The sequence below is a fragment of the Heterodontus francisci genome, chromosome 43 (genome assembly GCF_036365525.1).
Source record: "Heterodontus francisci isolate sHetFra1 chromosome 43, sHetFra1.hap1, whole genome shotgun sequence".
NCBI lineage: Eukaryota > Metazoa > Chordata > Chondrichthyes > Heterodontiformes > Heterodontidae > Heterodontus > Heterodontus francisci.
Window position 1 is genome coordinate 16920894 of NC_090413.1, and position 16532 is coordinate 16937425.

At 45.4% G+C, this 16532-nt stretch overlaps 1 protein-coding gene across 5 annotated transcripts in view; it reads left to right on the plus strand.

Annotated features, from left to right (window-relative positions):
* The first annotated feature begins 3428 nt into the window (after positions 1 to 3428).
* The window catches only part of LOC137355613 (adhesion G protein-coupled receptor E2-like), an 82399-nt gene continuing 69295 nt past the window's right edge, over positions 3429 to 16532 (plus strand). For 2 of the 5 annotated variants that reach the window (XM_068020943.1, XM_068020944.1), the window contains exon 1: positions 3432 to 3587. In XM_068020943.1, coding sequence (XP_067877044.1) covers positions 3536 to 3587 — 52 coding nt within the window. In that variant the 5' untranslated portion in view covers positions 3432 to 3535. Of the gene's footprint in view, positions 3588 to 16532 lie in introns of all 5 variants that reach the window. The other 3 variants (XM_068020940.1, XM_068020941.1, XM_068020942.1) reach the window with 3 other exon arrangements.

Consider the following 16532-nt stretch of genomic DNA (forward strand, 5'->3'; position numbering starts at 1 on the left):
AGATCACTAATATCACTGCATTTAAGGATAAGCTAGATAAGGACATGAGGGAGAAGGGAATAAAAGGAGATGTTGATGGGATGAGATGAAGAGGGTTGGGGCAAGCTCCCGTGGAGCATAAACCCCAGTATAGAGTTGTTGGGCTGAATGGCCTGTTTCTGTGATGTAAATACTATGTAAGTAGTGGCATGGGGATCTTTTGTTCCACCTAAGGAGGTAGACAGGGCCTTACTTTCACATCTCATCTGAAAGACAGCACTTCCCAGTACTACATTGACATTCAAGGCGAGTTTGTGCAGCCATACCTTTGGAATGGGACTTGAATAGCCAACCTTCTCACTCAGAGGCATGAGAGCCACCAGCTGAACCAAGGATGACACCTAAACACAAGGCATATTTTATACCTCTTCTGACATCAAAGGCTGGGAATTCTGTGGCAAGTAACTCACCTCCTGTCTCCCCAATGCTTGTCCACCATCTACAAGGCACAAGTCAGGAGTGTGATGCAATACTCTCCCCTTGATTGGCACCCCATCCGCCACCTTCAACATTCACTCCCTTCACCACCAACGCACAGTGGCAGCAGTGTGTACCATCTACAAGATGCACTGCAGAAACTCACCAAAGCTCATTCGACAGCACCTTCCAAACCCGTGATTTCTACCACCTAGAAGGGCAGCAGACACATGGGAACACCACCACCTGAAAGTTCCCCTCCAAGCAGCACACCATCCTGACTTGGAACTATATCACCATTCCTTCAATGTCGCTGGGTCAAAATCCCGGAACTCCCTTCCTAACAGCACTGTTGGTGTACCTACACCCCAAGGATTGCAGCGGTTCAAGAAGGCAGCTAACCACCACCTTCTCAAGGACAATTGGGGATGGGCAATAAATGCTGACCTAGCCAGCGACACCCACATCCCCTAAACGAATAAAAAAAAGCCATAAAATAACACCACATCAGAGTTTTCTCTCTTGCCTCATTGCTGGTTTGAATATGTTATGTTCATGATATTTATATCAATGGAACTTCACTTGTGTCCCCCTGAACTGAACTGAATTGATGAAGAAGGAGGAATGCTTCATTCTGCAGTGACTGGACCGTTTACATGATGATTCCAACTGTTTTAAATTAAGAAATTGAGAGAAATAGTCATACTCTCCTGCTGGCAGATTTGTGAATGAGAAAATATTATTTGTGGCCCAGGAGATCCATGAAGAGGAATGCCAAGGTGCTGGACAATCGCCCATAAAGCGAAGGGAGGTGCTGTTCCTGTGTGCAATTAGCCCTTGGTAAATGAAAACACAAATCTCTCATATGTTTTGTTACATATGAAATTGCCGTGGTTTGCACCTCAATTGGAAGTCACTGGGATGCAATTATGAGTGACTTTAGAACTGTTTAGTTTAGTTTAGTTTAGAGATACAGCACTGAAACAGGCCCTTTGGCCCACCGAGTCTGTGCCGACCATCAACCACCCATTTTATACTAATCCTACACTAATTCCACATTACTACCACATCCCCACCTGTCTCTATATTTCCCTACCACCTACCTATACTAGGGGCAATTTATAAAGGCCAATTAACCTATCAACCATCTCCCATCTCAGGCCCATCTAGATTTGTGTTTTCATTTACCAAGGGCTAATTGCACACAGGAACAGCACCTCCCTTCGCTTTATGGGCGATTGTCCAGCACCTTGGCATTCCTCTTCATGGATCTCCTGGGCCACAAATAATATTTTCTCATTCACAAATCTGCCAGTTGTCCACAGGAGTTGAAGACTTGCAGGAAATGGGCTGCTTCCCATGGGATAGATAGAAATGGAAGAATGTGAGGAAGGCGCCTAGGAGCTGCTCCGTGGAGTAGAAGCAATCAATCAGCATAGCACCATTGACTGTGTCAAAAGCCACAAACTAATTGAGGAAGGATAATGGACTGCAAACAGTCAAACAGAATGTGGTTAGTAACATTGACTGTGGCAGTCTCATTGCTGGCGTGAGACTGAACAAACTCAAACGGGGAGTTGTGAAACAGTAACCAATTGCAAACCATCTGAACTGACGAATTAATAGGAAGATAATATACATCCTATTAGGAAATTGGACTATGCTCAATTACTTTTGGGATTTAGTTGAGAAGACATCAAAGATCTTACATCTGGATGCACTTCCTGCTAATCTTTACCATTAATAAATTTGTCCGCCCCTGTTTATAATGGGAACTGTCTGTGCACTTTGCTCATTACACCCACCCTCCACTGGAGGATTGTGCAATGGTTCAGAATCAGTCAGATTTCACTCATCCTGATAATTCACCAGCAATTCCCTCTGGAAGTACAAGTGTGGGAGTCAAGCAAGGGCAGGGTTAAGTTCCATAGTTACTACCTGCCAACCTTTAGCATCCAGGGAAGAAAGGAAGGAAGGAAAGAAGAAAGAAAGAAAAGAACTTGCATTTATATGTATTACTTTCCACTGCCAATCTGTGCACAGCAAGATCCCAGAAACTGCAGTGAGATAGTGGGCCAGATAATCTGTTTTCGTGATGTTGGTTGTGGCATAAATATTTTCCAGGACGCTGGGGAGAACTCCCCTGCTCTACTTTGAATTAGTGCCATGAAATCTTTTACATCCACCTGAGAGGTTTAATGTCTGACACAAAAAAACGGCACCTCCAACAGTGCAGCACTCCCTCAATACCGCACTGGAGTGCCAGCCTGACTTTACACCACGTGCAATGTAAAACTGAAACTGCCAGTTCAGGATTTACGCGTCAAGTTCAATGTCAAAACAAAGCGTGGTAACTTGTGTCTGTCCTGTGAATAATGAAACAGCTTGGCACTGCTCCGACTGGTTATCTGCGATGTGAAAACCATTTTGCACCAATACACAAAGTTGTAGGGGGTCATTTTAACTGAACGTGGCATGGCATCGGGTGGAATGCTGGTTTTGCCCCCCCCCCCCCCACCTCTGTAGGAGACTAAAATCGGACGGGGTAAAAATCCAGCATTGTGCCCAATCCTGTCAGTTTACAATGCACCCCATTGTGTAAGTGCATCCTTAGGCGACTGGCTAATGAAGTAAACCAGTCTCCAAAGTAGAGTTCTGTAAACTAGCAGTCAGCTGTCGAATGCAAAGTTGTTTAAAAGAGCAATAAACCCAATTGTCATGTCTCACAAGAATATAAACACAATTACACATTAAAAGGTCAATATTTTATTTCCTTCGCCCAAGCTGGCTAACATCTTGGAGAGAGCAGTCAGGCCATTTAACAAACCCAATACGTACATGGACCAAATGTGAAGGCGTTTTGCATCTAATCTCACAAATGGATCGCCTCCCAGTATAGATTATCCAGTTTATTTCCTTTAGTGATTCATGACTCAACCACAATCCGAAGGAAGATTTGAAAAAAAAGATACTTCAGGCTCCGACCTTGCCTTCAAGCAGCTTCCTGGCTTTGACGTGGTCATAAGCAGAGGATGTGGCTTGCAACATTCTCATTCAGCACAGCTTCAGCGCCTCGCATATGAACTCACTCCGGATTGTGAGTAAGATGGCACTCAGGAGATACTTACTGGGTAAGTACGCTGTGGTAAAATTCATTTGCCTAACAACGAGATTACTGTAATTCAGTGCCCCAGATCAGTACCATCTCGGTTATACAGTTTTCCACTGAATAGCATTGAATCTCATTTCTAACAAGGCATATTCTGTTGAGATTTCCTGATTTGATTCTTTCCCCTCTCCTCTTTCTCATGTGTTGCTTGTTCTCCTTCACTGTTGAATAGCATCTGTAATTATGAAGTGGTTTCAACAGTAGCGATCAGGAGAAACTGTCAGGAGGGTCAGAGAGGACATAGATTGAAGAAAATGGCAAAAGCGCCAGGGGAAGATGAGGAGAATTTTTTTTATGCCGTGAGTTTCTACGATCTGGAGCACACTACTTGAACTAGTGATGGAAGCAGATTCAATAATGACTTTCAAAAGGGAATTGGCTATGTACTTGGAAAGGAAAGATTTGCAGAGCCGCGGGACTGAGTGTTGTGCAGAATGGCCTCCTTCAATGCTGTAAGCTTCTATGGCATTCATGTGAGTGAAATTGGGTGATTGAGGTTGACTTGGCTTGATCTAGGTGACCTGATTGGCAGCTAAGTAACTATTTTAGTACTTTATGGGGATGAAGTTGTTAATAAAATGATGTGAAGGAGTTCCCATAAGAGACTACGGTGATTGTTTTGCAAACCCACTTCAGTGTCCCTAGACATAAATGAAGAGAATTGGTATAAATACCGTAAGAACGTTGTGAGCTGTCGGGTAGTTCATTGTACTAATACACCGCAGAGAGTGGCATTAAACCACTAAAAAGTCCCAAACTCAGTCTCCAGACTGTTCAGCGTGAGCTGGCCTCAAACAGGGAGGCAGTTACATAGAATTTACAGCACAGGGACAGGCCCAGTTAGTCACCATCTGGGTTTCACTTTGGCAAAGGGAATCTCACTGAAGTATGAGCCACACCTTCAGGTGGTAACTTGGGTAGCAGGGATGGAAGGGGAAATAAAAGTTGTCTGAATAATAACTGTCAGATAGGTGAGTCACGCTTTTCTATCTTGCTTTGGTTCCAGTATGGTTACGCTGTTGGTTTACAGGCTTAAACTGTAAGTGACAGTCTCGAGATTGAATGTGGCTCTTGCTAGACACAGACCAGAAATCATATTATAGAACATTATGTAAAGGGGTGACTTTCTGCTTTGGTTCAAAGCCATGCTCGATTAATTGAAGGTAACTTTGGGCGATAGCACCATCGAATCAGTCCCCATACCCTCCGTGCCCTCCTGTTGTATATCTGTCCCGGTCTTCCTTCATGTTGAATTCAATAGGCAAGGGCGGCACAGTGGCGCAATGGTTAGCACTGCAGCCTCACAGCTCCAGCGACCCGGGTTCGATTCTGGGTACTGCCTGTGCGGAGTTTGCCAGTTCTCCCTGTGTCTGCGTGGGTTTTCTCCGGGTGCTCCGGTTTCCTCCCACATGCCAAAGACTTGCAGGTTGATAAGTTAGTTGGCCATTATAAATTGCCCCTAGTATAGGTAGGTGGTAGGGGAAGGTGGGGATGTGGTAGGAATATGGGATTAGTGTAGGATTAGTATAAATGGGTGGTTGATGGTCAGCACAGACTCGGTGGGCCGAAGGGCCTGTTTCAGTGCTGTATCTCTAAATAAATAAATAAACTGATCCGATACTGCCCTGTTTACAATATCAGCCAAAATCAAAACTATCCTCAATGTTTTATGGGTTCCAGACTCCAGTTATCATACACAAATTAAATTACAAAAGTAGGCAAGCCAGTTGGCATCAGTCCAAAGCTCTGAATATATAAATCTCTGACTGTATCTGTGCCATTTCCTGCTCCCGCCCGGAACTAGAGAACTTTATCAACTTTGCTTCTAATTTCCACCTTTCTCTCACCTTCACATGGTCCATTTCCAACACTTCCCTTCCCTTCCTCGACTTCTCTGTCTCCATCTCTAGGGATAGCCTGTCTGCTAATATTCATTATAAGCCCACCGACTCCCACAGCTACCTCGACTACACTTCTTCACACCCTGCCTCCTGTAAGGACTCTATTCCATTCTCCCAGTTTCTCCATCTCTGTCGCATCTTCTCTGATGATGCAACCTTCCACGACAATGCTGCTGATATGTCTTCCTTTTTCCTCAACCGAGGCATCCCCCCCACTGTGGTTGACAGGGCCCTCAACTGTGTCCGACCCATTTCCTGCACCTCTACCCTCACCCCTTCCCCTCCCTCCCAGAAATGTGACAGGGTTCCCCTTGTCCTCACTTTCCACCCCACCAGCCTCCACATCCAAAGGATCATCCTCCGCCATTTCCGCCACATCCAGCGTGATGCCACTACCAAATGCATCTTCCCCTCCCTTCCCCTGTCAGCATTCCAAAGGGATTGTTCCCTCCGTGACACCCTGGTCTACTCCTTCATTACCCCCACCACTTCGTCCCCTTCCCAAGGCACCTTCCTCTTCAATCGCAGGAGGTGTAATACCTGCCCATTTACCTCCTCTCTCCTCACTATCCAAGGCCCCAAACACTCCTTTCAGGTGAAGCAACGATTTACTTGTACTTCTTTCAATGTAGTATACTGCATTCACTGCTCACAATGCGCTCTCCTCTTCATTGGGGAGACCAAGCGCAGACTGGGTGACCGCTTTGCGGAACACCTCCGCTCAGTCCGAAAGCATAACCCCAAGCTTCCGGTTGCTTGCCATTTCAACAGCCCTCCTTCCCCACTCACATGCTCACGTCTCTGTCCTGGGATTGCTGCAGTGTTCCAGTGAATATCAACGCAAGCTCGAGGAATAGCATCTCATTTACCGATTAGGCACACTACAGCCTGCCGGACTGAACATTGAGTTCAATAATGAGACTGACCCCCCCCTTTTTATGTTCAGTTATTTTTTCTTTTTTTCTTTTTTATTTGTTTTTTTAGTTTGTTTAGTTTGTGTCTTACTATGCCTACCCACTGTCTCTGTTTTTTTAATGTTTGTGCTTGCAGTGTTTTATGCTTTACAGTCAATTCACACCCTCTCTGTACTTAACACTTTAGCTTTCACCACACCATTAACATACCGTTTGCCTTTGTTCCATGACCTTCTGGTCAGTTATTCTCTGCGACCTTGTCCTATCAACACCTCTTTTGTTATCTCTTGCCCCATCCCCCACTTTACTTGCTTAAAACCCTTTACATTTCTAATATCTTCCAGTTCTGATGAAGCGTCACTGACCTGAAATGCTAACTCTGCTTTTCTCTCCACAGATGCTGCCAGACCTGCTGAGTATTTCCAGCATTTCTTGTTTTTATTTCCGATTTCTAGCATCTGCAGTATTTTGCATTTATTATATAAATGTCTGGTTCTGTTTTCTTGAGGGGTTCACTAGATCTGGCCAAGAGAGAGATGGTCAGCATCTGAACAGAGAAATGGGAAATTAAAGCAGAAAGGGTTTTGAGGACCATTCGGTGAAGAAGGGGTTAAGAGCTTGGGGGGTGTTCAGAAAAGGGGAGGAGCCAACAGAAGAGAAAATAAACAAGTGCCGTGAGACTAAACAAGCTAAGAAATAATTAAAGGTCAGTGCTGCTATATCTGAATGCTAAAATCACAGAGAATATGTTAGGGTATTTGAGGATGGGTTGGGGTAACACAGGGAAGGGTGAAATCAGCTACGGTACAGAGAGACTAGAGCAAGGAAATGGCTGTAGCAACAAGCAATAGTAGAGTAGGTTGATGGAACAGGCTTGGACGGGAAGTGGAGAGCAAAAGAGCAACTGCGGTAGAGACTGTGAGAGAACTGGTTTTATACAGAAGGTTTGGATATTTGCGATGTGGGCGTATTAAATAACTTTTATGTTGGAGTGGTCAGAAACAGACAGTGAGAGTGTTGGAGTGGTCAGTATCAGACTGTGAGAGTGTTACAGCATTGGAAAACGCCATTGCATATTTTGCGAATGCCTCACAGAAGCTAGCAATGATGCTGCCTCCAGTCCACACATGCTCTCCGCCCATACTGAGCAATGAAGAATGACCACTTACTAATGCAGGAGTTGGGAGCGACGCTGAAGCATAGCTCTAGAAAGAGACAGAGTCAATTGTCACCATGTCGCAGCATGTACTGGGCTAGGCCACATGCTATCCTGGTTACAGCACTCCTCTCTATTTACTCTTCCCATTTACTTGTTACTCCATTTGGCCAGTGTCTTTGTTGATCAGGACTGGTAGTCAGCATGCAATGTCCTCCCAAGTCTTAGCATTTTGTTTAGTCTCAGGTTCCCACTTGGAGGAATGTTTACTTTCTCACGCTTTCTATCAAAGTTGTGGCACCCACCCCCCCCCCCACCCCCTCTCCTGACTGCGCCTTGCTACAATCACACAAAAGTGCAGATGTAGCGCTAGTAACCACACTCTGCTAACTCTGGTTATTGTCCGTGACATTTCCCCCTGTGGTGTGAAATTGATCAAAGAACTAATTTACAGTTGCAGCACGCATATCACCCAGAAGAAATTTACTTCCTTTATGAACTTCTCGAAAGGTTTTTGGTGTTCAGAAAGCAACATTTGCTGGGTTGTTCTGATCAGGAGCGCAGTGAATGATATGCTCAGATATCAAAATAAAAGCAAAATACTGCGGATGCTGGAAATCTGAAACAAAAACAAGAAATGCTGGAATCACTCAGCAGGTCTGGCAGCATCTGTGGATGAAGGGTCACTGACCCGAAACGTTGACTCTGCTTCTCTTTCCACAGATGCTGCCAGACCTGCTGAGTGATTCCAGCATTTCTTGTTTTTGCTCAGATATCAACCTATCTGCATCAAAATATTTTCCAATTGTATCGAGCCTTGGACACTCCACACCCGTGTTCATGCTTGGGTACTGCACCTCTGGAAGGATATATTGGCCTTGGAGTGGGTGCAGTGAAGATTCACCAGAACGATACTAGGGCTTAGAATGTGCAGGTACAGGTTTCATAAACTTGGCTTATATTATCTTTGGTGGGGGTGTCAAGAATGAGGGGCCATAATATTAAAATTAGAGCGAGGCCATTTAGGAAATAAATCAGGAAGCATTTTTTCCTACAAAGAGTAGTGGAAATCTGGAACTCTTACCCACAAAAAGGCTGTGATGCCAGGGGTCAATTGGAGCTGTCAAGACTGAGAGCAACAATTTTTTGCTGGGTAAGGGGATCAAGGGATAGGGAGCAAAGGCAGGAAAATGGAGTTGGAATGCAGGTCTGCCATCATCTAATCGAATGGCAGAGCAGGTTTGAGGGGCTGAATGGTCTACTCCTGTTCTTATGCTCCTCATTTTTTGCTTGAAGTTCATTTATATGTAGTTCCTATTTTCACAAAATTCCTCTTCATGACAGCAAGTGTTAATGTGAACTGTTAAGAAACCCCTAGACCCTTCTCCAAAGTGAGTCCAATCTATCTTTTGCAGTAAAACACACCTCAAAAACAGTCTCTACACACACACTAAGAAACTGATGGTTCATTTTACTGGGAGGGAGCAAGGAGCCCCTACAAAGTATGCCCTTTGTCGGTCATAATTCAGCATTGGCATTCTAGCCCCTGAGTCAGAAGTTGCGGGTTCAAGTCTGACTCCAGAAACGTGGGACCAGATTTTCAAAGGGCCTCGGGGTTGGAAACCGGGGGCGGACGCAATTTCAAAATCGCCTTCCGGGAGGGCGTCTCAGGATCCTGACACCTCTGGGACAGATTGTAATTTTCAAAGGGCCAGCGGCAGGGAGAGAATGGGAGACCCGCACACGAACCCGAACAGCCTGATGCGCATTCGTGCACAGCAGTTGGGGTCCCCACAGGGCCAGATAAAGTTTATTGCTCTTTGTCTTGAGACAGTGCTAGCACTGGGCCTTCAGCTTTCCTTCTAGGCCACTTCCTACCCCGGGGCCATTGCTGGCACAGTGAGGAGCTGCCTGATCTCATCGGCAAAGGCAACGGCGTCTCCCACTAATTGGGCACCGAGCTCACCTCCTGCCCAATTACGCCATTTGCATTTAAAAATGGCGTCGCAAGAGCGACACAGCTGAGGTGCGGGGTCGGGATCCGGAATTCATCCGGGCGTTGGGTTCCCAATCCCGATTTTAAAATGCAGCCCTTGAGCACAGAAATCCGGGCTGACATTCCTAGTGGAGTACTGGGGGAGTGCTGCACTGTCAGATGTGCCATCCTTTGGACCAGCCATTAAACCAACCCGATCTGCCCTCAGGTGGATGCGAAAGGTATTACTTTTTTTAAAGTGTCACTTTGATTATGTTATGGGAGAGTAAGGGAGTTTCTCTGCTGCTTCCAGGCAGACATTTATACCTCAACCAATATCGCTAAAAAAAAAAATCTGTTCATTAAAATATTCCTCTTTGTGGGATCTTGCTGTGCACAAATTGGCTGCAGCATTAACCATGTTACAACAGTGATTACACTGGAGAAACACTTTAATGGTTGGAATATGTATTAGGATGTCCTGAGGCCATCAAAGTTTCCTTCTTTTATTATCTGCAGGCAACGAGCACAGTATTGTTGGCCCTGTTGTTTACTCTGCCCACTTGCCTCTCCTGGCCAGTGTTCACTCTTGTCACGAGACAGTTCCAATAAGGAAATCTAGACTCAAGGCTGAGCAGGCTCTTGGACATTGGCAGGCAACATAGCTCAACTTGAGCTCCTCCCCACACAGTGTCCACACACACATATGCTGCCGAGTCAGGGATGATTGTGTTGTTTAATTGCCTTAGGACATTTATCTGTGGAAAGAAAGGGGATGTTGTATGACTGCCTTAAGAATGATGTCCCTTTAAGATCTCAGTATGCTAATGAGATAAGTACCAGGATGTAGTCATGTGACTCGAAGCCAGCGTCACTCTGCATGAAGGTTCTGTAAATAGTTTGCTCTGTACTGTATATAATAGTTTAGCTGTTAATAAACCTGTTAGAGATCTTCAACAAATTGGACTCTGCGCATCTCATTTATGTTGCATCAGACAACATAAAGAACTCATTACAGATTGATCAGGATCAAACTGGGGACCTTGTGGCCAACTTGGAATCCCAAACGCACACCAAGTAAGAACTGCTAACTCAGGCCTTCTGAGCTGAATGGCCTAGAACCAGCTCAATGTTTTAACAATTGAGTTACCGTGGGAATTAGCCACGTCCTTGTAACAATTTTGTAAGGCTGAATATAACAATCGTTGGTACCAAACAGACCTACTAAAGAAGGAACTTTCATTTCTATAGCGTCTTTCATAACCTGAGAAAGTCCCGAAGCACTTCACAGGCAATTAAGTACTTTTATTTTGAAGTAGTCACTGTTGTAATGTGAGAAATGCCATTGCCAATTTACAGCAAGATCTCAAAAACATCAACGAGTTACATAATCAGATAATCAGCTCTTTTTTAGTGCTGTTGGTTGAGAGATAAATATTGACCAGGACACCGGGGAGAACTCCGCTGCTCTTCTAGGTAGTGGCGTGGGAACTTGTACACTCACTTAAGAGGGCGCACAGAGGCCTTGGTTTAACTTATCATCTGTTAAGTCTTTAAGATGAGACCTGAACACAAACCCTTTTGACTCAGAGGTAAGTGTTGCCCACTAAGTCACAGTTGACATCTAAAACTCTCAGCTAAATCTTAACAGGGCAGCTCTGATGAACTCGATATGAACCTCGGGCTCATTCCACACTTGATGACTTTGATAAATGTTGCAGATGTGAAAGTATCCAACCTCTTGCTTACACTGGGTCCAAAAGCTCCAGTGGTCATTAATCAATTTCCCCCTGCTTCATGCTGTCTCAACGTCTCAACTCATTTCATCTTTGCTGCCTCCGGAGAATCCTTGGCATCGGGTGGCAGGACCGTATCTCCAACGCAGAAGTCCTCGAGGCGGCCAACATCCCCAGCATATACACCCTACTAAGCCAGTGGTGCTTGGGATGGCTTGGCCATGTGAGCCGCATGGAAGATGGCAGGATCCCCAAGGAAGCATTGTACAGCGAGCTCGTCACTGGTATCAGACCCACCGGCCGTCCATGTCTCCACTTTAAAGACATCTGCAAACGCGACATGAAGTACTGTGACATTAACCACAAGTCAGTGGGAGTCAGTTGCCGGTGATCGCCAGAGCTGGCGGACAGCCATAAAGGCAGGGCTAAAGTGTGGCAAGTCGAAGAGACTTAGCAGTTGGCAGGAAAAAAAGACAGAAGCGCAAGGCGAGAGCCAACTGTGTAACAGCCCCGACAACCAATTTTATCTGCAGCACCTGTGGAAGAGTCTGTCACTCTAGAATTGGCCTTTATAGCCACTCCAGGTACTGCTCCACAAACCACTGACCACCTCCAGGCGCTTACCCATTGTCTCTCGAGATAAGGAGGCCAAAGAAGATTCTTTCATAATCCCTGCCTCTTGAGAATCTTCTTGCGAGTCACAAACAACTCCAAATCTACAGCTGGCGGTGGTGGCTGTGAGTGTCAGATCAAGTGACAGGGCCGCTTTATCAGGGTTGTGCTCTTGCTCTCTCTCTTCCTCCTTGGGCTGGTGAGGCTGGACAGGAACTCAGAAGGGGAAGTTAGTATGAGGGAAGTGGGCTGGAGTGGGAGGCATGAGGTGCATGGTCACACTGTCAGTAGCCTGCTCGTTATGTAAAAAAGGAGGATAAGGGTGTGCTGAGAGTTGAAAAGGGGCATAAGACAGGAACATATCATCATCCACAGTGTTCTCAACAGCGATGGAATCCCATGACCCCCGTTGCAGGTGGCTCAATGATGTGGACAACTATCTCCTCCCTAGGGCTCGGGAGATGCAGACATCCTGGTCCCCCCATCAGTTCTGCTCTGCTCTCTTCTATTGTGTCCCACCTTATCCTGCAAGAGAGAGGGAACAGCATCAGTGATTGCATTGCGCTGTGTTTGGGTGGTGTGCCAGCTGCAGCTGAATATCTGGAGTTATGTGGCAGCAGCGAGAGGTGGGCATGGGGCTGGCAGCATTGGTAGGTGTGTGAGGGTGAGCTGGGGTATCTGGATATTAGGCATGAGTCCTGAGTGCCAGGGAGTGCTGCTGAATGAGTGATGGAGCTGTGGTGCAATGAGCAGTCTGTGAGGTTGGTGGTGCAGTGGGTAGGAGATATCATGTGATGATGCATCCACTGACCTTGCCCACCCGGGTTAGGTCATTCGACTTCTTACGGCACTGCTGCCTGGTCCTCGGGTACAGACTCGGGGAGTTAGGCAGCTGCTCTCACTCCCTTCTGAGCATGGTCCTTGAGGGTCTCTTGGCCCCACTGCCCATGAAGCCATGGAATCTCTCCTCCTGCCCACTTGCACCACGGAATCTCTCCTCCTGCCCACTTGCACCACTATTACCTCCAGCACTGCACCCATCACCTACAACCCTCTCTCTGCCCTAGTGTTCACTGTGCCATCATTTAAATTGTAGCAATATTCTTCAGTGCAGCTTCCCTTTAAGAGGGACAGCCTGCCTTTAAGAAGAACAGGCTGGCTGCACCATGTGGTTTCTGAACGACGCTACTGGTCTCCCCTGCTGAGCGCAGAGGTAGTCGGCAGCGTTCCAAAGAAGACGGCAGCCTGGGAGCCACCCGGCCAGATATTACAATGGTGCACAAAATTTGCGTGCTGCCCAGCTCAATTTTAACAGGTGTGGACAGATTGCCATTCACATCCCCCACCCCACCCCCATACCCAAAAATTGAGGTAAACCAATTTCTAGCCCCATAAATACCTTTAACCCCACTACCTGTTCTCTGTTTTGCAGCCAGCTTGCTATCCATTCTGCTACTTCTCCAGTGACTCCGTATAACCTGACCCGAGTCATGACTCTATTGCCCATTGTTAAAGTTGCAGAGATTTTATTTATATGTGACACACGCTCCAATTTAGTGTACATCGTTGATATCGTGTTGTGATCCCTTAGTAGAGACTGTCTTAGCTCCAGTGATATAAGTAACAGAACCAGTGGCAGAACAGAGAATTGAACAGACATAAAATGGGTACAGTAACTGCAGTTGTGGTGTAAGAGAATTGTGGATTACTGGAATGACAGAGACGAACTCTCACTGATTAAAGGTCTTGTTCTCATGGCAGTAGAACTGGAATTCCTTGCAGACTTGGGGGAGAACCACAAAGGTTTGATGTGAGGATCTTGGTAATGAGACATGCAAGCAAAGAACTCATAAGGCTATGTATTGAGCCAGACTGAATGGAGATGTGAATTTGTTTTGTGTGACAACAAGAGTGCTACCAATGAGCAAACCTGACTCTTCAATGATAATGAGCCTTGTTTCATAAACTTGAAGTTCTTTAAAGTTGGGGAAGAATACTAGTTGGACTGCAGAAATACGATCTATTTTGAGACACTCCTGTACTTTACCGTGCACTACATCTAGCCACTTTAAAGACAGACATGCATTTATATATCCCCTGTCCTGAACTCAGGATATCCCAAAGCAATTTATTTATTTATTTAGAGATACAGCACTGAAACAGGGCCTTCGGCCCACCGAGTCTGTGCCGACCATTAACCACCCATGTATACTAATCCTACACTAATCCCATATTCCTACCACATCCTCACCTGTCCCTATATTCCCCTACCACCGACCAATATTAGGGGCAATTTATAATGGCCAATTTACCTATCAACCTGCAAGTCTTTTGGCTGTGGGAGGAAACCAGAGCACCCGGAGGAAACCCACACAGACACAGGGAGAACTTGCAAACTCCGCACAGGTAATACCCAGAATTGAACACAGGTCGCTGGAGCTGTGAGGCTGCGGTGCTAACCACTGCGCCACTATAAATAGAACATGTCCTAGGAACTATAAAGTAATCAGTTTAACATCAGTGGTAATGGAATTTAGACTTAAGGATAGAAGATAGAAATCAAAAGTATAATAATGAATTATCAGTATGGATTTCAAAAGGGAAAGTCTTGCTTGACCAACCTTGTTGAATGTTTTTGAAGAGGTAACAGAGTAGACAAGGGTAATACAGTAGGTATAATATATCTACATTTCCAAAAGGCCTTCAATAAGGTATCACATAATGGACTAATGAATAAGGTTAAAGAATGCAGAGTCAGGGAACAAGTAGCAGAACGAATTGCTCACTAGCTGCAAGACAGAAAGCAAAGATTCGGGGTAAAGAGATAGAGTTGCAGAAGATAGGAAGTGGCGTTCCACAAGGACCAGTGCTGGGACCTCTGTTGTTCACAATTTATAGTAATGATTTAGACTTTGGAATCAGAAACAAAACTTCTAAATTTGTGGATGGCATCAAATTGGGAGGGATAGTCAATACTGAGGACAACTCCAACAAATTACAAGAACATATTAATAAACTTGCAGAATGGGTATATAATTGACAGATGAATTTCAACGCAGTTAAATGTGAGGTGTTGCATTTTGGCAAGAAAAATAAGGAAGTTGCCTATTACTTAGAAAGTAAGAATCTAAATTGGGTAGAGGAGCAAAGGAGGAGTACAATATACAAATAACTAAAGATTGCATTACAGGTTAACAAGGCCATACAAAAAGCAAACTAAGCACTAGGGTTTATTTCTACAGGGATAGAATTGAAAAGTAAAGAAGTTATGTTAGACTTGTATTGAACATTGATCAGGCCATACCTGGAGTATTGTGTACAATTCTGGTCGCCATGTTAGAAGTACTGGGGAGGGTGCCAAAAAAAAAAATTTTACAAGGATGATACTAGAAATGCAGGGGCATAGAGAGACATGTGGAACTAACTACCACAGGAAGTGGTTGTAGCAAATGGTACAGATGCATTTAAGGGGAAGCTAGACAAGCATATGAGGGAGGAGGGAATAGAGAGTTATATTGATAAGTTGGATGAGGAAAGACGGATGGAGGCTCGAGCGGAGCATAAATGGACTGGATGGGCCGAGTGGTCTGCTTCTGTGCTGTATATCCTATGTAATGTAATCATAAGCAATAGTCAATGAGATACTTTTGAAATGTAGTGTAGTAAATGTGGGAAATGCCAACTTGAGCACAAGAAGTTCCCATAAACAGCAATATGATATTGACCAGATAATCTGTTCCTACGTGATATTAGGTGAGGGATAAATATTGACCAGCACACTGAGGAGAACTTCTTCTAATAGTGTCTTGGGATCATTAAGTTCAACCTCAACAGTTTCTTTACAGCTTATGCCCCAGCGCTGGGATTCAGCCTTTTACTCTGCTGTTTGCTTCGATATAATTGTGCTATTCATACAAAACTCTGCCGTCCATATCCTAACTTGCGTCAAGTCGCATTCACCCGGCGTGTGATGGAATACTCTCTATTTGCCTGGATGAGTGCAGCTCCAACAACACTCAAGAAGCTCGACACCATCCAGGACAAAACAGCCCGCTTGATCAGCATGCTATCCACCAACGTCAACATTCACTCTCTCCACCACTGACTCACTGTGGCAGCAGTGTGTACCATCTACAAAAGGGCGGCACAGTGGCGCAGTGGTTAGCACCGCAGCCTCACAGCTCCAGTGACCCGGGTTCAATTCTGGGTACTGCCTGTGTGGAGTTTGCAAGTTCTCCCTGTGTCTGCGTGGGTTTTCTCCGGGTGCTCCGGTTTCCTCCCACAAGCCAAAAGACTTGCAGGTTGGTAGGTAAATTGGCCATTATAAATTGCCACTAGTAGAGGTAGGTGGTAGGGAAATATAGGGACAGGTGGGGATGTGGTAGGATTATGGGATAAGTGTAGGATTAGTACAAATGGGTGGTTGATGGTCGGCACAGACTCGGTGGGCCGAAGGGCCTGTTTCAGTGCTGTATCTCTAAACTAAACTAAACTGAACACCCCTGAGCTCAGTGTTCCTTCATTGGCTCCCAGTCCAGCAAAGCCTCGATTTTAACATTTTAATTCCTGTTTCCAAACCCTTTCATTCCCTCACCCCTCCCTATCTCCGTAAC